Source organism: Periophthalmus magnuspinnatus, chromosome 18 (genome assembly GCF_009829125.3).
Source record: "Periophthalmus magnuspinnatus isolate fPerMag1 chromosome 18, fPerMag1.2.pri, whole genome shotgun sequence".
Lineage (NCBI taxonomy): Eukaryota > Metazoa > Chordata > Actinopteri > Gobiiformes > Gobiidae > Periophthalmus > Periophthalmus magnuspinnatus.
In genome coordinates, this window is record NC_047143.1 from 19,956,857 (window position 1) to 19,976,887 (window position 20,031).

Here is a 20,031-nt window from a genome sequence, read left to right on the forward strand (position 1 = left end):
ATACATTTCCATTAACAAGCTGAGAAAAATGCTCAAGGTGCTATAAGGCCACAGAGGTAAAGCTACGGCCATTAACTTGTTTTTAGTTGTATTTAAAATATAAAATTGGCTTGACAACTTAAGAATTCATCACATTCATCACAATTATTATTCTCAACATTCTTTCATGCATTCACTCCACTCCTTGGTGGTAAAATGCTGTCAGTCATACTTAGGCAAGGTGGGCGAAGTGTCTTGCTTAAGGGCACAACAACTGTAAAAAAGTAAAAAGAAACCAAACAACAGCAACATTTTTAGACATTTACTAGCATTTAATAGCAAGTGAGATAACACATAGAACAATTGAGTCACTATGTTTGATTGTCATATGAAGTTATATTTATTAGGGTGCAACTTATAGCATTAATCAGTGGTTTTAAAATGCCTAAATAAGCACAATATGTCATTCTACATATTGCATTATTGACAAAAAAACAAAAAATAAACAAATAAATAAATAAAAGTCATCCATGGTACACATATTGTGGTGTTCTGTTGTAAGAAAGGACACCAAATTTCTTCTGGTTGTTTATTTTCTGAACCAAGGGCTACTGTAGACCATAACTCACCCAAAACAACAGCAAAACAACAGCAGTTTCAACTACTAGAGCCAGTCTCCCAAACAGTCCAGTAACTGCCAAATAGAACCTTCACATCCACTTGCATAGCAACCAAGTGTCACGTACAAAAGCAGTTACATTAACAACAGTTACAAGAACAACAAAAGGTGTCAACTCTGAACTAAAAACAAAATATCAGATCATTACAACATATATTCACAATTTCATGGTTTGAATCATAGCTTTGCATAAGATAATTTTATGTCCAGAACAATTGTCAATATATGTAAAAATAGTTTTAGGGTCATCTTTTTCATATTGGTTTTGATAGTAGTATCGTAGTACTCAAAGGCAGGTACGTTGTAGCAGTATTTCGTGGTTTTCTTTACATTGTTTAGTCTTTTATTGCATCCCATCAATTGTCCTTTTCACATATGTTTTAAATATGCTGGAGCTCTTTAGTTTTGATTGCTCCACTGGTAAGAACGTATTGAGAGCTAGTCCTTTTTGTGCGAGTAGCTCATTAGAAAAATCATTGGTGTTAATCCAGGGAACACAAACACACAGCTCTTTTCTTTTAGAGCGCTTTTCTTTTGGAGCTAACAGGCTACAGTGCACAACCAGCCATGCAGTCATTAGCCGAGTTCATTAGTATTGTTGTGAAGTCCACTCTTATATGGGTCAGTGGATGCAGTGTTTCAAGTGCACTGTGCCACATTGACCCGTGTCTCCATCCCAGCTGGTCCTCCGAAGCTGTGCAGCTCTCCTAGCTGTAGCAGGGCGGGCTAATCTAGGTGGCGGGAGGTCTGCTTCCTGCTAGCATACACAAGAGAGGGCAGCCCTAATTGCTCATGTCGTAAAGCTCCCTGACCCAGATAAGCCGTCACTCCCCAAAGCTGTTGAGATAAAACCCACTTTACCTCACCAAACCTGGCTCCCCTGATCTGCTCAGACACCCCCGCTGGACACTTACGTGCCTTCTGCCACCCAATAACACCCAGCAAAGAGCACAGATAAGAGAGTGCACTTAGAAATAGGGCTACAAGATGAATTGCAATCAAAATTGCAATGTTAGTGGGAGCATTTAACAAAAATGGCAAAGGCTGCAATTTTTGAAATACCATAATTTCATCCACAAACAACAAAATATTCTGTTTTACCCTGCATAACAACTGCTAACCCTGGTTTAGATCTGTGCAAACATATCTGAAATGTGATTCTTGTATTAGTATGTCAATTCATATTCCAGTCTGTTTGTCAATTCTTCTGGATGTGTTTAAAATGTGAACTTTGAACAGAAATGTATTATTAAAACATAAATCGCAAATCGAATTGTGAATTGTGAATTGTGAATGTTTGTCAGAAAAATTGCAAATAGATATTTTCCCAAATCGCTCAGCCCTATTTAGAATCCTGTATGAAGGATATTTCTTAATGCTTAAAGGTTCACTGTAAGTTATGTGGTCCCATGCTTGCCTCATAAAAATGTTATTTTTTTCTTTTATAGGGTATTTATGTTTCTAGTAATGAACGGGTGAACAGTATTTTTCACTCAAGATCAGTAGACTTGAGTAGATTGAAAAGCAACAATTGGGTTGTGTTTGCCTGTTGGAGCGACAGTAATTATGACGATGATGAAGAGGTGCCTTAACCAAAACCGAAAGCTAAAAACCAGAGCGTGGCGTAGCGTGCGTCCTGTGTCTCGTGCCCTGATCACCGCTGAGCTGTGCACAAAGCAGGCTTAGCTTCAAACACTGCCCGGACAGTTGTGTCACACGTGCATTACAAACATATGGCCTAAAGAGTAAGGGAACACTGAACTTTTGGACTACAATCTGGATGTTTACATTGATTGAACATGACAATATTGATATTAGAGTTTGACTGAGATGGCCTAAAATATATGATTTAAAATGACTCAATATCTGTCTATAGTGATAAGCTTTCCCGATAAGCCCTACCAGTATAATAAGGAATGAAATATCAATAGAAATAATTTGTAGACATCCACAATACTGTTTTAGTATTACTCATTAGGAAGCAGTGTAGTCACATATTGTGCAATGACATTGTCACAGTAAAGTATTAAAATAAAGCTTTGTGTCTTTCCTTTAAGCAGTTTATCAGCCCAAATCAAATATCGTCCTATGCAGGAGATTAAGGGCCAATAGCCGATGCTATAAATTGGTCTGTATCTCCAATTGAGATACAGTATTGTATCAATCAAAACAATATAAACTACGTAATATTACTGGACAAATGTTTTGTGTTATAACCCCTTACCCAATAGATCAGGTGTTCATGTTTTAGATTTTGTTATTTTCAAATTCAAAGGGCAGGTGGCACACAACAGAAATCAGATCAATTTTTGGGGGCTATTTGATTATTCTAGTTATCTGATTCTTTACTGGCCATGTAAATGTATGTATTGTCTGTAGACCTTAATGACCAAGTATAGAACTTTTTAATTGACAGTTGTCCTTTCTCACCTTTTAATCAGCCATCACACAAGCATGGTGCAGAGATGCCTTTAAAGCCTTACCTTAAGCCATGTTACACCACAGCTTTACAACAACCGTGTCAAGTACTCTGACAAAGATACTACTACTGATACTTACTTGTTTACTACACTTTACACTTTTACAACCAAGTACAAAATAGGATAATAAAGTTATGACCTGATGCCATTCAAAGTTGGCACCTTGCTAGCAACACTTAGCTTCCTGGTATCTTATGTAAAGGTGTAAATGTAACTTCTGATGAAGCGTCAGCCACCTACTTATTTCCACAGAGAGATTATTGCCCTGCCTGGAATGTTTAATGGAATTAAACGTTTATCTTGCTTTTATTCTATCACAGGTCAGATGTTTTATTGCAAGAAAATACCTTGAAAAACATGCATTGTTACTGTGAGCAAGGTTTCCATAGATCTGACCTATAACTTGGCCCAGTGGCTTCACCTTCTTGTCCCCATAAAGATTAATAATTTAATGTCATATGGAACATTCCAGGCAAAACAATAACAACTCAATGGAGTTACATGGTACCTTTAATTGATACTGTAAGTAAAAAGAAGATGATTGTGATTGGATTGGTCTTTCTTACTCTGTAAAGCACTTCGAATTACTTTGTGTACAAATTGTGCTATACAAACAAACTTGCCTTGCCTTGGAAGTGACTGGATTTGACACTTTAAGTATAGCTCATTTGCAGTGTTAAAAAACAAGTAGAGGTTATTAACAGAATTAAATTTATTAAAAGTCACAACACAAGATTATAAACATTTTCTGTCATCTCAAAAATGATAAAATGATATACAACCAAGTACCACTGATAAACAATATATTTCAAAATGTCCTGCGTACATTATAGCAAAAACTAAATATTTAACCCCAAACATATTTGTGCTACAGTTTTCTGATTGGAGACACTTCAGTCAACACAAAACATGACACAATAAATAGTAAAACATTTTGAATAGAACAAATTAGCAAATACCACAATGAAGAATATGTAGCACTCAAAATATAACAAATGTGTTGGAATAGCGAACAATACTGTCAATGTTAAGGGGATATGCAGTCATTTTGTAGTGGCTTATTTCAGTCCATTTGAATTTAGTATACAATTTAACCATGCTACATTTAAATGCTTGAAAAGAGCTGCCATTAAAATAGTCGTAAATGTGATACAAACAGTTTACTTACTTTTCCAGTGTTAAACATTGTAGTAGTTTCTGTAATTTGGCAAAACGTTTGTCACCTTCTCTGCATAAGTGGTAATTAACTTGTCTTAGTTTGAAAAGCCAAACCAAAAAAACATTTAACAGGCATGATATTAACTCTTGTAGTTCTGTATAAAATATCCCAGCTACATACTGTGCAATACACTTTACAATGAGGCAATCTTTGTGGCCCTCTTGTGGCTACTCACTGGCATTGATCATCATGGCATTAATAGGAGTTTTAAGATAAGGGCACATTCTTTACCTGAAAATGTTGATTGTGTTTTGTCAGTATTCATGTAAAAGGAAATATATTGTCACTAGAGAGCGTAAGACAATTTACCTGATGTAAATCTATATCAGATAAAGGCTCAAAATGGCAATAAACAAGATAAAAATAAATACTGTTAACATAACTCTTTAGCTCCAAAGTTAAAACACCTTAGTTAATAATGTCAAATTGCTGCACAGACAGCTTTTTGTGAAAAGAAAGGTTTGTTTCCATGGAGATGTTATTGTAGGTGATGCCACACTGACAAGTTAGATCTGTGGAGTTAAGAACTTACCGGTACTTACACCAAGTACTAAAAAAATGCAAGATAATGCCATTTTGTGGAACATTCCAAGCAAAGCAATAACATATCTATGGAGACAAGCAGATGGCGCACCATCCCATCAAAAAACGCATTAGGTGCTCAGTGCACATTGACATTATTGTGTTTTAATTATTTTATTTTGTTTTATATCGAGAACTCATAAATCAGTGAGGTTCTTAGTTCTGACTGTTTTTTTCAATATTTCTGCCCAACAGGAAGCTCTGAAAAATCCCTAAGGCTATATGTAATTAATTTAACCTCCTCGTGGCAATACAACCTTTAAAACTAGAACAAAATGTAGGCCATCCTGACTTCAAATCAATCAGTTTCATTTTAAAACTACAAAAATACCAGTCCATTCCAACAGGGTGGTCACATATTCTGATTTAGCATCTTCGTGTTGACGATGGATACTTGGTTTTTAGTCCCTCTTTGAAGCTACGAAACAGGACCCGATTTCGTTTGTTCTCCTCGTCTTTTTTGGCGTGAAATTCCCCTTGAATCTTGAATCCTCGATGGACCACAAAAGCTGAATTTAAAACGGAAAACCTGTATCCAGCTACATGTAATTCGCAGGCCTAAAAGAGGGTGAGGATGAAAGGATTAGAGAGAGATATTCAAAGTGAACGGTATGACATTTTGGCATACATTGAAAGAAAGAAAATCTGGGGATGTCCAATAAAGTAGGTGGGAGTGGAGATGAGCTGCAGAATAACAATGATATCAGAATGAGAAATAGGATGTGAATTGGCAATGCTGTTTGAACATAATGCACTTTTCAACCATGGAAGAGGTTCCTGGATTCATGTATAAAAATGACAAGAAATGAGTTTGCAGTAAACATGGTAAATTATACACAATTCATTTTTAAAACCGCTTGAGCAGCTTTTCTGAATTTTATACATGGACTACAGGTGGAGACATTTGACTCTGAGAGTGATGTAATTCCAGAGAAAGCAAGACTATGAACAGGGCCCATTTTATGTATTTCATATACTGTACAAATCTGTACAAATGAGCAGTCTGTGTTATAGATTAATACATATATACATGTTCGTGCACCATATGTAAGTAACCATTGCTAATTATTTTGTTAATTTCACACTGATTCCAATCAAGATTTTTAGTAAGGCCATACATTAGAGTATTATAAAGCTGGCAAGCAGTAGAAAATGTTTGATTATTGAGAGGAATCAAACTTTTAAGCTTGAGGATAGTCAAGGATGTAATTGGGCTCAAAATGAAGTTTGTACTAGTACAGTACTACTTCTAATCTTGACTGTGGTATGAATTCCGGTATTTTTTGTATATTTGACAAGTACTTCAATACCAATTTCTAAAATGTTAAAATTCTCATGATGCTATGTAATTGATGATGGTATGTTTATATTCTACAGTTCCAGTTAGTACACTCACCTGACTGATTCGATTGAAGCCGTACTGTTTGAAGCCCTCATCATACAACGGCACAGTGCGAGAGCCGATGTAAAAGGGCTCCCAAGGGTCCACCCATGTCAGAGTATAGGACACTTCCAGAGGCGCGCTGCCCCTCACGTGGATGTTCACCCACTGAGAGTAGTTCGTAGGGGCTTGGCATCTTGGACACAGCTCCTCGTAGAATGGCCTTACCTCTCCAACCTGGTACAGCTGGACCAACTCTTGCTTTGTGGCTGGCATTTTACGATCATGGCGAATTTCAAAAGCGGGCAGGACAAAAAGTTCATCACTATTTGGTTCACGTGCCATGATCATTGCTAGAAACTGTTGATGGAGGTCCGAACTTGGCATCATATCAATGTCAATAACCAGAATGTAAGCTGAGTCTGTACCACTTCTAGCTACATTACGAAGTAGGTTATTAGGATAGGAGATATTCCCACTAATGGCATAGTTTTTGAATTTATCTCTATGATTTTCTAGTCTTTTAAACACAGAAGAGCAGTCCTCAAGTCCAACAAAATGCTCCCGATCTTGCTCAGGGAAACTGGCCATTTCTCCAGAAAGGCAAACCAGATGAAAGTCCACAAGTGCTTGGATTCTGGGGCAGAAAAAACTCAGCGCATAAACCAAGGCTGTTGCAAATTTAACATCTTGATCATGTGCAAATATAGCCACTGACAGAGGATTTTGCCACCTCTCCAAAAGGGAATCCAGGTGGTGCAGGTTGTTGAGGGTTGTGTGAGTAGCTAAAGACAGGATATTTGGGTTATCTTGTGACCCTGGTTTTAGATTAGCGGTGAAATCACTTTTTATTAGGTTTTTGTAGATCCTGTATTGACCACTGTTATCAAAAATGCCACCAGTTGACAGGGAGTACCTCAGCCGCTCCTTCCGTGCGTTTTTCTCAGGTTGTGTGGCTTTTGTTTTGGATCCCGAGCCTCCAAAAAGCTCTGAGTATCGGTACCGCTGTTGTTTGCCGTGAAATTTGGACAAGAATGAAAGGTAGATGAGCTGCAGCAGCGCCACAATGAGCAGAGCACTCAGCACCACTTTGAAAACGGAGCATTTCTTTGATAGATGCATTACAGAAAAAAGCGGTACTGTAGTCAAACCAGGTCCAAACAACGAGGTAGGCGCAAGCTATTTCTGTCCAAGCGCCCCAGCTCCTTTAACTACCACCATGCTAACGCTATGGCTAAATGCGCTGAAAATATAAAACAGACATGACGACGCTTCTGTCATTGGTACCTCATATAGGTGGTTAGATGCACGAACACCTCGCATTACTGGCAAATAATTGGGTTCTTTCATTCATCGCCATCAAAACACGGCTTTTGCTATTTCGCATCTGGTACGAAAGTAGCGGCGCACAGTAACGCGTAATTACCGTAATAGTACAGGTAAAAGCGCATGTTAATTGTAATCACGGCCTCAAAATATAAATTTTCTCATATATCAGACTTGCACGGTAACGAAAATATGTTTCTACTTATTGTAATTATGATCAAACAATAATCCTTAAGTCAAAGAGTGGCGTATGACCGATTTTTTTCTATGTATCATTAAGTAAGTGCGCCTACATGTCAGCCACTCTAAGGACGAGGTGGCCGAGTGGTTAAGGCGATGGACTGCTAATCCATTGTGCTCTGCACGCGTGGGTTCGAATCCCATCCTCGTCGACATAAATTTATGTTGGAAAAATCCACATGTTTTCAGATTCGAGAATCTGAAAACCATCATGTTTTTGGATTCTACATGAGGGTTCCTTATTGATAAGGAAAAGGTAAATTCACAAATGTTGAACCTGATTATTTTGGATTAACTAGACCCTAGAACTCACTTGCATTACAACCAAAATGTAAATTTGAACTATATTCATTTTAGCTGCCTCCCATCTCTATTAAATATTACCAGATAGAAGTTAGAATACACTAAATAACTCTTATGTCTATGTAATAACAATATGGACGTTGATATATAAGGGCTAATAATTTCACTTCTTTGTAGCCATATGCGTGTTGTTTCTGAACCACATGGAGTTGTTCTGTAAAGTCAGTCATCCCTGCCAATTAAAGAGTCAAGACAGAGTGGGACAGACTTTTCTTTAATTGTACTGAAACTGGTATCTATTAACATTATGCCAGCGCTTCTTTTCATTTAAAAATTGGTGTGCTACAACTGATTACACAAGTCAATTTTATAACCTCTGTTCTAAAATAAAATTGCATTGCAGAAATTAACCGCTATTTTCTCATAGTTTTAGCTTTAAAAATGTTCAGGGGTTCACATTTGTTCTTTTCAGAGTGAATGTGTAATTCACAGCCTGTGTACAAATATTTCTATGACAAAAATCCCAAGTTAAGCAAATTAAAGTCCAATAACAAGTCGATACTGTGAGGTCTATGAATTTATTCCAACATTCCAACATGCAGACAGTAAAGCTTCGGCCACTCATTTTCATCAAAGGGCAGCTTCACAGAAATGGAGTAGCAAAGAAACCATTGTTCTTACAAATGAAATAATTACTAAAGTAGAAATTACTTGACATGTCCCAATACAGTTGAGTGATTGTGGAAAAGATGTATGATCATCATCTGGTGACTTTAACCCTATGTTTGAGTATAGAATTTAGATCTAGCTAATGTCAACTTTTATAACAAATTAAGACACTAAAACACCAGTCCCACTTTTCGATGCACCTCCTTCACTGTTCTGGGTGGAGGTTGCCGTTTGGCCTTGTGATTCCGCCTCTCCTTCACTGACCAATCGAATGTTGTACTTCTCCCTATACTCCGTAAGCTCCCGACCTTTTGTCTGCATTTGTGTGTTAATGGTCTCAATATATTTGGAAATCTGTTGAAGAGATATTACATAGTTATTGCATGATTATTACATACTATATATGAAACTTGCAGCAGTTTAATTGTTTACCTGTTCTTTGTTGTTTTCCAAAGCTGGCAAAACTTCTTTTACCGTTCTTTCAACCAAAACTCCTCCAACAAGACGAAAGCATTTTCTAGAGGGGTCGACATCTTTTAGGGTGTCTATTACTAAACTGAAAAAGTAAAGAAATTAATTGCTCTAATAATTGGAGACCTTTCATGAAATTATATTAAAAATTTTTAAATTTTAAACCTTACTGGTGTTCATTGATCTCCATCTCCAGCTCTGCGGCTTTTGATGCCAGACTACGCTGCTCCTGCCGCATCCTCTGAAATGTGGCCACCACCTGAAGAACAAATTTAATCAGGCACATATTGTAAAAGTGTATAAACATGGCTACATTCTAATTTCTAATATTGTCATAGATATAAACAGAGACAGATTTATCCACAGGCAAGAAAGAAATTCTGATATTCGGTTTAACAATCGATTAAATATAATAATTTATACCTTTAGTTTTAAAATTATTTATTGCCGTTTTTCCCTGAGCGTATGTCCAAAACTCAAAGTTGTAAATTGAGCAGAGATAAAAATAGCAACTCTCGCTGTCAAACCCATCTGAGTAGAGACTCATAGAATACTACGGACAAATTATGAAAAACGAAAATAAGTGTACATACTTAAAAAAAAAAAAAAAAAACAACAACCCAAAAACACTTAAAATGGCACAGCAGTTTCACGAAGTGAAAGTGGTTATTATTGTGTCACTTGGTATCATGTTAGCCTGATGATGGCGATAAGAAAGCTAATGTTAGCCTTGGTTAGCAACGTGACAGAACTGGGGAGCATTTACGTTTGTTTTTTTTAGAATTAAAATGCAAATAAGGTAAAATCCCACTCATACATCATCACAGCAAATGTATTATACCTGTTCTGCGGTCAGGCCGGACTGTTTTCCGCCACCGCCACTGCCGGATTTGTTGCCCGTGCTGCTGCTGTTGGCTGCCATCTTAGAAGGGTGTTTCAGTGAAGGACCTCACAGAGAGTCTATGAACTGACCGCGGGGAATGCCTGACTGAAAATGCCTTCTCAAAGATTTTTATTTCTATTTCAAAGCATATCTTTTATCAGGGTAGATCAATTTCACTAAGTCTTTCACCTATCTACTATAGGCAGTATACGATCATGTACAATCTTGTTTGTTTGTACTATCTTGTTTGAATATTAAGAATACCAATGTCCAGCAGGTGGAGAAATTGTATTTTAACAACAATCTCAATTCCCAAACGAAGTAGGAGAAGCAGACCTGTTTGGCAGTAAGCGCTGGACAAGGATGTTAATATTGCACTATGTAAACTAGATAGGCCAGGTTCAATGTTCAGAAGCAGGTGCATTTTCACAGCTTCAAGGCATTGGATTCGTTCACCAGCTTGGAGACCTCAGCTGCTCATCAGGTAAATTATGCCTAAATTTGTTTAATTATTCCGTCATGCAACAAATGGAGACAACCGTGCTTTAATATAATGATTCAGTCAAGTTTATAACTTTAAAAATATTCTGCCATGTTTGATACAGTCCTGGCTAAAAATGTACTTTAAGTGCTCCATAAAACTTTTCTGGTGGGGACTCTGCCAGCTGTCTCCATGGAAATATACCACAATATGACATTGAACAAATCTATCTTGTTTTTTTATTTAATTGGCCCGAGCCTGTAACGAAGTAACTGGCGAAATTTTAGGCAAATTTTGGAGTGTGTGTGTGTGTGGGGGGGGACATTAAGGTAAACACCTTAATGTCCTCTTTCTTTAGTAACTTTTCTTGGCCACAAGCATTAGCTAGAGAGTTTCAATTTGCATCTCTAATGATGATAGACATGAACTGTCAACATTATTCGGTTTGTAAAAAAAATTGGGGATTAAAATCTGTGCATGTTGCAAAAAATCTATTATTGATGTGGGGCATTTTTCATGGTTGGCCAGCAAGGGCACAAAACTCAAAAAATGAATATCATAAGCGTAACACATGAGGACAACCCTAAAACATAATTGGAGAAATATTCTATACAGTATAACAGGAAGTTGGCCATATTGGATGACATTTTTCCACCACTATGACATACGTATATGAAACCTATCTAGTCTTAAATTTTTGATTCAAATGGGCTCAGACTCCACATGCTACATCTAGAGATATTGATAATCAATAGTTTTCCATTTTTCTTGGATATTCTATATGTTTTTTGTGTAACATGCCATCCATCAAAAATGTCATTATTTCTTGTTTCTCTAATACCTGCTCACCACCACATGCATTAGCCTACACAGCTACAATTTTACCCAATAGTGTAAAATCAAAGCCTGAATAGAGGAGAGTAATGGGCCCATAACCAATGGTGCCCATAACCAATGGTCCCTACAATACACACAAAAAGTCAAAAATTATCACAAAACCTGGGGGATTAATTTTATTCACAATAACATGCAAAAAAGTTAGTTGAACCAACATCATATTCTTTACTGTTTGGACCACACTAGTATGAGTAAGTAAGTAGTGAAGTATTGGAACACTTCACTATGAAAATCGGGTGAAGAGCAGATAGTGGCCTGGGCAGCTGGGCAGACGCATAGGTGGTCACTATTTAGGACAGTCATGATCAAAAGGCGATTGTGAGTCCATGGTGGGCGCAAGATAATGATGGGCGCATGGGAAGGACGTGTGCATGGTGGCAAGGGCCATCGTCACCACTTGTGGCTTTAATTACATGTTTGTGTAATCCCTCAGTCGTCCAGGTCTGATCCATAGTGTTAGACGTGTTCTATCAAAATGACGACTGGATTTGATCAGTTCAAATCTCAGAAGTTTATTCCCTTGACAGTTACAATCTAATACAGTACCCGGGGTCAAATGATCTGTCCCTCGTATGTGCAGCAGGCAGTGTGTCTGCCTTTCCCTGGCCCCGCAACATAAAAATGTAACATGCAACATGAATATGCAAATATTATGTTGAGTAGGTTGAAGCCCCAGTTCCTCCTTCCGGCCTCCTTCACCTCTCCAGGCTGCACTAATCTGTTTTTCCGGCCTTGAGTCTCATCTGACCGCCTTGTCCCTGTAAAGGAGTGCCTACACAACCCTAACAGTTTCCCATAATCCATATCACACAATGTTGCCTTTAACATAGTTTCAGTGTTAGGACATAGTGCTCAAACTTTAGTATAAACATAGTGCTTGTTAGACGACCTCCAAAAAGATACAACATTCAAAGGATATATGAATTCAGTATAAAAATGGTGATTACATGACAATATTCAAAACCTATATGATTTCAGTATCAAAAGATATATATGTATATGTGATGCCCCTAAGAAACTTTATTCAATCAATATGCATTCCATATTTTTGATATATGTATTTGTAATGCAACTCAGAAGCTTTATTACTTGACATACCCTTCAATAGTAAAAGCCAAAGTTAAATCTGTCAACTGGACAAAACGTTGTAGGAGTGAAGATGTTTTGCTGCTCATCCAAGCTGCTTCTTTAGTTCTGGTCAGATTGCTGGTGGACACTGCCTTATATATATCTGAAGGGAGGAGGAAGGGAGGAAACAAAGAGAACAATAGAGCAAGCCAGTTGGGCCATTAAAGGTTGAATATAGACCATTAAGGCTGAAACTGTAAACAATAGCTGTTTATAGTTTCAGTGTTGTTGGCTCCTCCCTTAAGATAGATATAAGGCAATGACTTTTACTATGAATTTAATTGCAGTTTTTATTATTGCTAAAAAAAAAAGTTACCAGAAAAGTATATAGAGCACCTTTAAACCTGTAGTTAATTCATTGTAATTGAGTGTGGTTAATTCACTGTATTTACATTGAAGATCAATTCCATAATATTAGGGATGATGTCAACTATTTTTCCAGTTTCTGCAGGATGTCCAGTTCTCCTCTCCCAGTGGCTGCTGTGTGTCAGATGACGGCCACTCCAGATAAGGAAGCTAACTTTTTTGTCTGTAAAAACCTGGTGGAAGAAGCCAAACAGAGAGGAGCTAGCATGGTGTTTTTGCCTGAGGGGTTCGACTATATTGGATCAAATCAAGAGGAAACACTGTCACTCTCTGAGAGCCTAGGGGAAGAGACAGTCTCAAGATTCACTGATATGGCCAGGTACATACACATTACCGGTACTTGATATTTAGCTTTTGGAGTACCACCATATCTAAATATGTATATAAAATATACATATACATAAATATGAATAGATTTATTATTTATTTCTTATTATAAAAATAAGCAAATGGATAAATAAATGTAGATTTGGTTTGGTCCAGTTCTAGTCGTGGTTCATTCCTGCTCTGGTGTTGGTTTTAGGTCATTTTTACACACTGCCACTAATTAGGTTGACATAAAAGAGCATTCGCTTCGAGATCGGTGAGCTTAGGCCAGTGTGAAAATGAATCATTCTGATTCGCAGTAAACGGTTGCTTCAAAAGCACTTGAAACAGGTGGTCTTGGACCAACACATACGGTCTGCAGTGTGGGTAGAAGTGCTTGGAATTGGGTAAAAAGCCCTCTGATCATATATTTTTGTATGAATGTATATCTTTGTATGAATGGGCCCTGCAGAGCTGCTGTTTGACATGTTCACTTGACAAAGTAGTTTGGATCAACCTGAGGTGGCCACCTACTCTTTACTTGCTATATTCCTTCCTTGCCTTCTTTACCTGCTTGCGTCTTTGATTCCTTGCTTCCTTCATTCCTTGCATCACAAGTGTAACTGAATGAGAAATGAACATAACTAATGCTAAAGCACATTTTTTTAAGTTTAGAGCGACTTCAAACATGGTTGCGTATATTGATAGGCAAAATAGCCATGTGTATCCTTCCTTCTGTGCATCCTTACATCTTTGCTTCCTTACATCCTTCTTTCCTTCCTTGCATCCTTCTTTCCTTACATCCTTGCCTCATTGCTTCCTTCCTTCCGTGCATCTGTGCTTCCTTTCTTACGTCCTTCCTTGCGTCCTTGCTTCCTTCATTTCTTACTTCCATCCTTCCTTGCTTCCTTGTGTCCTTGCTCCCTTGTGTCCTTGCTCCCTTCTGTACTTCCTTCCTTACTCCTGTCCTTCCTTGCATTCTAGCTTCCTTGCATCTTTGTATCTTTGCATCCTTTCTTCCCTGCATCCTTGCGTCCTTGCTTCCAAGGAAGGATGCAAGGAAGGAAAGATGCAAGGAAGGACATGAAGAAGGAAGGATGCAGGATCCATCCTTGCCTCCTTGCTTCCTTGCATCTTTGTATCCTTCCCTCCTTTCTTCCTTGAATCCTTCCTTCTTTGCATCCTTGCCTCCTTGCTCCCTTGTCTCCTTGCATCCTAGTTTTCACATATATTCATATGCAAATAGCAATGTGCATCTGTAGCAAGTTGTGTGTTCAGATGCACACAGAATCTCCTTCTCCAGTTTAGGATTAAAGCTGCAAGGTGAAAACCTAATAGCCGCTGACTGTGTGTTTTAATTCAAACATGATTAAATAAAGCCATCAGTGTCAAATGTACATTTTAAAATTATTAGGCTATTAATTTGACTAAATCAGCCCTGTTATATAGTACCAAACTGTTTAAATAACATCCTAAGTTGAAGTTTCCAGTAACTTTAATTAAAATAAATAGAGAGTTGTGCATCTCAAGGGGAAAAAACAGACAATAAATATTTGAAAAGCAAGGAGGGCCCCAAACTCAAATTCACCTATTTCTAACTCAGTCAACTTAATATCAGCGACACGTCTCTTCCTGCCTCCTGCCTCTGTCTGTGCAGGTAAGTCTGGGTCTGTCTGTGTGACATTTTCTCTGTTGTCACTAGCGCTTACAGCTCTCACTGTGTATTTAGCCACAGCAGGTGAAAGAAAAGATTAGCAACAGGGAAGTGAGTGTACGCATGCTTGAATAGTTTTATTGACATTCTTTGTTTTAGGAAGTTGGAGGTTTGGCTGTCTCTTGGTGGGTTTCATGAACGAGGACCAAACTGGAAAACAGACAGGAGAATTTATAACAGTCACATCATTATAAATGATAAAGGTAATTGCCATTCTACCACTGTTATTCAATATTGAATTTAGACTTTGTTTTCTTTGTTCATTCATATTTAGTATGAATATTTTGTCTGCAGGAGACATAGTAACAGTGTACAGAAAAGCCCATTTGTTTGATGTGGAGCTGCTGGAAAAAGGAGTATCCCTCAAAGAAAGTGCTTCTACTATTCCTGGACCTTCACTTATTGCACCAGTTCAAACTCCTATTGGCAAGGTCTTATAATCCAATGTTAAACTATGAACTGTTTATAGAAAAAATGTTTTAAAAGTGCACTATATAAATTTGGTGGAGGTTCCATCACTTGCTCCTTCTCGTAGAGATGTTATTACTGTGTCTAGAATATTGTACAGAATGTCATTTAAAGTTATCTATCTGCACAGAGAAAAGCAGGTTGTTCCACCTGACCAAGTTACAGGTCATCTCTGTGGAGAGGCATGCATTTTGTCATAGTATTTTAAGCAATAAAACACATAACGTAAATGTAATGTAGATGTGTTTAACTGTGTTTAGTTTAGTTTACATTCTAGGCAAAGCAGGAGCATCTCCATGAAGACAAGCAGGTGTCAGAAAAGCTACACAGTGCACCTTTAAATAATGACTAACCCATTGTATGTACCTCCAGGTTGGGCTGGGCATCTGCTATGATCTACGATTTCCTGAACTTTCACTGGCTTTACAAAGACAGGGAGCAGAGATTCTGACCTATCCATCTGCCTTCACTGTAGCAACAGGAATAGCTCACTGGGAGGTAAATAAATAATTAAACGTTATCAGTCACTATCTGCCACCTGTTAGGGCCAATATCAGTGGCACAAGATATTTTTATTTGTTAGGGCAATCACGAGTGTGATATATATTACTGAAGAACTGATCATGATAAATGATAATATTGAAACTAGGTTGGGTAGGCTATTAAATTATAAATAAATGGAAGAATGAAGCATTTTAGTGGTTAATTTATATCTATAATAACTCATTTATTGAATGATAAGTCGATAATAATTACTGTAACAGGCCTACTAAATGTAATCTTTCAAGCACAGTTGACAGTGATCAAATTGGCATTGCTATAGAATTTTGTCAGAGCATCTCCAAAGACAGAAGTTGTCAATATTGATCAAAAAGCGGTCCAAGGAAGGAACAATCATTTATATCAGTGGTCCCCAACCTTTTTTGCACCACGGACCGGAACAATGCAGGTTTTATATTCACGAATCGGCCTTCTACGCGTGGCAGATAAATATGGCAAAAATAAGTTAAGTGCATAAAAAAATACAACTCACCAAACCGCTGTATCAGTGTGAGCCCTGCACTTGTTGCTTCTTTCCTTCTCTAAATCTTATCTTTTAATCCCAGGTGCTTAGTCTCCATGTGCCAAAGCAGTTTTGAAGGTTTCATTGCCTCATTTGCTTTTCTCTGCATATTACGCAGAGCAGACTCTGCACGTGAGACTCACCTGTAGCAACAAACCCATATTTTAAGTAGGACTCCTGGTATTGTTCTTTTTCTTGGAGGTCGTAGTCTCCTCTTCTGGTTCCTCAGTTGGCCTTTTCCCCTTTGTTAAAAAGCTCTCCAAAGACTTTTGTTTTGGCTCATTTTCACTTGCTCGTGGCTCTACTTCTGGGCGACGTGTCTGATGTGTTATACGTGAAACGTCATCACGGAGACAAGAGCAGATCTATCACAGATATAATAAACTTGCCACTACATCAAATAGATTTCTGTAGCGATTTCCTATCAGGATTTTCATTATATATCTACTATTAAACCTTTCCTGCTTCGGTCCCTTAACCGTGGTCGGGAGACACAGGGGAGATCCGTCTTCTCCAGGGCCAAAGGGTCACTCTTCCTCCAGGGTTTAACTCCCTGTTCTTAACCTCAAAGTTGTTTGGAGTGTGGTTCGAGCTCAAAGACCCCCCCAGTCTGTTGCTCAAGAGTTTTTGGCTTTATTATCTGTACTGCACTGTAATAACGCATCACTTCTGCTCTAACTCACACGCTGTCTTTGTCCAAGTGCATCTGTAGACTCTCACACTCGCCGCTTCTCCGCGGGTTGAACCACACCATGCGCCACATGCACGCGCATGTCACCTCTCACTCACGCTCACGCACCACACTGAACTAAAGCTCATAGGAGCTAGACACACATCTCGCAACACTACGGACGAGCTTATTAGCACGTCATGAGGGACGGCCGAAAGTTACGTCAGAGAAGATGCGGTCGCTGATAAACTATTTACTGTTTTTGTGCGGCCCGGTAGCAAATACGTCACGGCCCGGTACCGGTCCCCGGCCCGGTGGTTGGGGACCACTGATTTATATCACATATAAAAACAGATGGCACTGAACAAAAGCAATAAAACAAGGTAGAGTGGTGATGTGGCAACAGGAGAAGACTAATTGAAGAAGTTAATGTTTCTGAAAGTTCTATGGTGTTTTATGAATTATGAGGGACACAGATGATGATGATATGATGAAATATTACAACTATTTCCATAACGATTAACAATTTAAAATAAAATATTGTATGTTTTTGAATGGCAAAAAGTTCTCAAAATATTGCATCTAACAAGAAGATGAAACTGAATATTCCTACAGATATGTCAACAAAGATTGAGCTGTAGATTTGCTAGGTCCAGCTGTGTAATGGAAAATTCTTGAACTTTTACTATGCAGTAACACCACATTTTATCTTCAGGTCCTGCTCCGTGCTCGGGCCATAGAGACACAGTGCTTTGTCCTGGCTGCGGCTCAGGTGGGCCCACATCACAGTAAGCGTTCATCTTACGGCCATGCTTTAGCTGTAGACCCCTGGGGAGAGGTGCTGGGGGACTGTGGAGGGGAGCAGCCTGGACTCATCATGGTCGAAATAAATCTGGAAAAAATTGAAAATACTAGAAAAAACATGCCAGTTCAAGAGCATCGCAGAAACACTGACTTTTACCACAGTCTAGAGAAGACAAAATAGTGATAATAAAATAATATTCATTTACAATAGTGTGATGTGAGTCAAATTTTTGGTTAACGTTAATATAAAGTTGTCTGAAATGTATTTGATCGTGTTTTTTTTAATGCCGTTAACAGAATATAAGTGGATTTCCTACAGATGGCGCTGTTTAATCATTTTAGAATACAGCATAATTTGAAAGATAATTTACCCTCTGCATCAAACCGGTAATGCACTCTTGTTGATTATTTTGTTAACTGCATAAATTGATCTTTGGGGTTATCAAATGCAAAGGCACCACATGTATTGTTTGAATTGTTATTATTTATGTTGTTTTTTGTTTTATAATAATAAGTAAAAACTTTTTTTTACATGGAACATCTGTCTGGAGGTTGAAATTGGTTTAATTTCTTGTTTTTTTTTATTCAAGTAAAAGTAGGCTATTAAACACTAATTGTCTATGTTTGGATAAAAAAAAACAAAAAAACTTCTTATTTTATCATGTACTGCTATTTATCTTTATTTGTATTTATTTTTTGTGCGGCAAATATTAATAAAGCGTAAAAGATAATCAAAATGAAAATAACACTGATTCCTGTCCATGATGGCAGCGCAGTGCCATGGTGCCAGACATGCCCCGCCTTGATGCATTGTATTTGATCGCAGAGAATAGATAAATAATTGATCCACCGTCCTCCTCTTTGGATCTTTCACTACAAAGCCTTTGGGTGGAAAGGAGGAGGAGGAGGAGGTAGATGAGCGCTGGGAAACAGGAAGTGAACGTCACTGACACAGGAATGAGACTAAAAAAAATACAACACCACCAGGATGAGAGGAGAAATGTCTGATCCAACGGCGTAAACCCAAAAGACTCATCCACTGCGCGCGGTGAAGGATGCGTCAATGTGCGAACGTAAGATCTGAGGCTTCGGGAAGGTAAATGAGACGTGCTCTGTGATTAAATAAAATAAAGTAGCCAGTGGGCGCTTCCTTTCTGCACTGGTCAATTGGGATGTAAGCGCTGATCCATCCCAAGGCCATCCATCCTCGTAGCGCCGTCAGATTTGGCGAAGTTACGCGCAATATTCACATCCCGTCTATGCAAGATGAACAGGTGCTAGTTTGTTAGCTGTAATGCTAACTGCAAAGGCCTCCAAAATCCCATTTTCTTTTGGATAAACCCATCTCTAGCTCCAATAGTCACTGTGGACCTGCATATCATTTGGATAATCTACCATGGTTTGATTTTTGGGCATTGGCCTGCTGCGTAAAGGAGTGTATTTTGGCACTTGTTTTTTTTAACCAAAAGCATAAAATACAATTACAAACATAGACCTAAACTAATCCAGATGTTTGGCTACTTCAAACCAGTGGTCGCAGACAAAGAGAGAGACTTGTGGCGGTAGTTGTCATGAATTCATTAGGCTTTTTAAACTAGACTCATTTGAATCGTGTCCAGTGTTGTAATTGCCTGTAATAGCCACAATATTTGTATTCACTTGAACTCTCCATTGCTGAATTTCTGAACTATTGAATAGCCTATTGCAGTTTTCTGAAGTTGGCACGTCTGACCTGCACTCTATGCTGTGTTTGGAGATGCTACTTTTTTGCCTTTCTTCCCATTTTCATACATATGTGAAAATATCCAGGTGAGTGTGTGGTCCGCCAGGCTATGGTATGTGCATTGCAGAATCATTATATTGTAATATGATACAGGCAAGGCTTCCTGGTTTTCATTGTTGCATATGGACATCACATAAAT

General features: G+C 38.2%; 4 protein-coding genes and 1 non-coding gene across 5 annotated transcripts in view; 3 read left to right on the plus strand and 2 right to left on the minus strand.

Annotated features, from left to right (window-relative positions):
- Positions 1–3,836: 3,836 nt before the first annotated feature.
- b4gat1 (beta-1,4-glucuronyltransferase 1) lies at positions 3,837–7,749 on the minus strand. The gene is made up of 2 exons (XM_033983551.2): positions 6,336–7,749; positions 3,837–5,497 (listed from the first exon to the last, which is right to left on the minus strand). The coding sequence occupies exons 1-2, from the start codon at positions 7,440–7,442 to the stop codon at positions 5,306–5,308; spliced, it is 1,299 nt and encodes a 432-aa protein (XP_033839442.1). The 5' UTR covers positions 7,443–7,749; the 3' UTR covers positions 3,837–5,305.
- A 207-nt stretch (positions 7,750–7,956) lies between these two features.
- Positions 7,957–8,038, plus strand: trnas-gcu (transfer RNA serine (anticodon GCU)). Its single transcript has one exon. It is a non-coding gene; the product is annotated as a tRNA-Ser (tRNA).
- Positions 8,039–8,734: 696 nt separating this feature from the next.
- On the minus strand, positions 8,735–10,666 carry pfdn2 (prefoldin subunit 2). Its single transcript, XM_033983555.2, has 4 exons — positions 10,171–10,666; positions 9,500–9,588; positions 9,291–9,414; positions 8,735–9,212 (listed from the first exon to the last, which is right to left on the minus strand). Exons 1-4 carry the CDS (start codon positions 10,249–10,251, stop codon positions 9,021–9,023), a joined length of 486 nt encoding a protein of 161 aa, XP_033839446.1. The 5' UTR covers positions 10,252–10,666; the 3' UTR covers positions 8,735–9,020.
- nit1 (nitrilase 1) lies at positions 10,448–18,643 on the plus strand. Its single transcript, XM_033983553.2, has 6 exons — positions 10,448–10,696; positions 13,170–13,403; positions 15,204–15,307; positions 15,399–15,535; positions 15,945–16,070; positions 18,021–18,643. Exons 1-6 carry the CDS (start codon positions 10,617–10,619, stop codon positions 18,288–18,290), a joined length of 951 nt encoding a protein of 316 aa, XP_033839444.1. The 5' UTR covers positions 10,448–10,616; the 3' UTR covers positions 18,291–18,643.
- A 295-nt stretch (positions 18,644–18,938) lies between these two features.
- clcn3 (chloride channel 3) overlaps positions 18,939–20,031 on the plus strand; it is a 37,358-nt gene continuing 36,265 nt past the window's right edge. Inside the window, exon 1 of the mRNA XM_033983462.2 lies at positions 18,939–19,205. The gene's annotated coding sequence lies outside the window, so the exon portion shown is untranslated. The remainder of the gene's footprint in view (positions 19,206–20,031) is intronic.

What these genes read in the sequence shown, in the direction of transcription:
- b4gat1 (XM_033983551.2), bottom strand. Translation starts at nt 7,442, where the DNA reads ATGCATCTATCAAAGAAATGCTCCGTTTTCAAAGTGGTGCTGAGTGCT. An exon ending in GCTTCAATCGAATCAGTCAG is followed by an intron (nt 5,498 to 6,335) that starts GTGAGTGTACTA and finishes ACCCTCTTTTAG; the next exon opens with GCCTGCGAATTACATGTAGC.
- pfdn2 (XM_033983555.2), bottom strand. Translation starts at nt 10,251, where the DNA reads ATGGCAGCCAACAGCAGCAGCACGGGCAACAAATCCGGCAGTGGCGGT. An exon ending in CCGGCCTGACCGCAGAACAG is followed by an intron (nt 9,589 to 10,170) that starts GTATAATACATT and finishes TTTGTTCTTCAG; the next exon opens with GTGGTGGCCACATTTCAGAG. An exon ending in ATGGAGATCAATGAACACCA is followed by an intron (nt 9,415 to 9,499) that starts GTAAGGTTTAAA and finishes TTACTTTTTCAG; the next exon opens with TTTAGTAATAGACACCCTAA.
- nit1 (XM_033983553.2), top strand. Translation starts at nt 10,617, where the DNA reads ATGTTCAGAAGCAGGTGCATTTTCACAGCTTCAAGGCATTGGATTCGT. An exon ending in CATCATTATAAATGATAAAG is followed by an intron (nt 15,308 to 15,398) that starts GTAATTGCCATT and finishes TTTTGTCTGCAG; the next exon opens with GAGACATAGTAACAGTGTAC. An exon ending in CAGGAATAGCTCACTGGGAG is followed by an intron (nt 16,071 to 18,020) that starts GTAAATAAATAA and finishes TTTTATCTTCAG; the next exon opens with GTCCTGCTCCGTGCTCGGGC.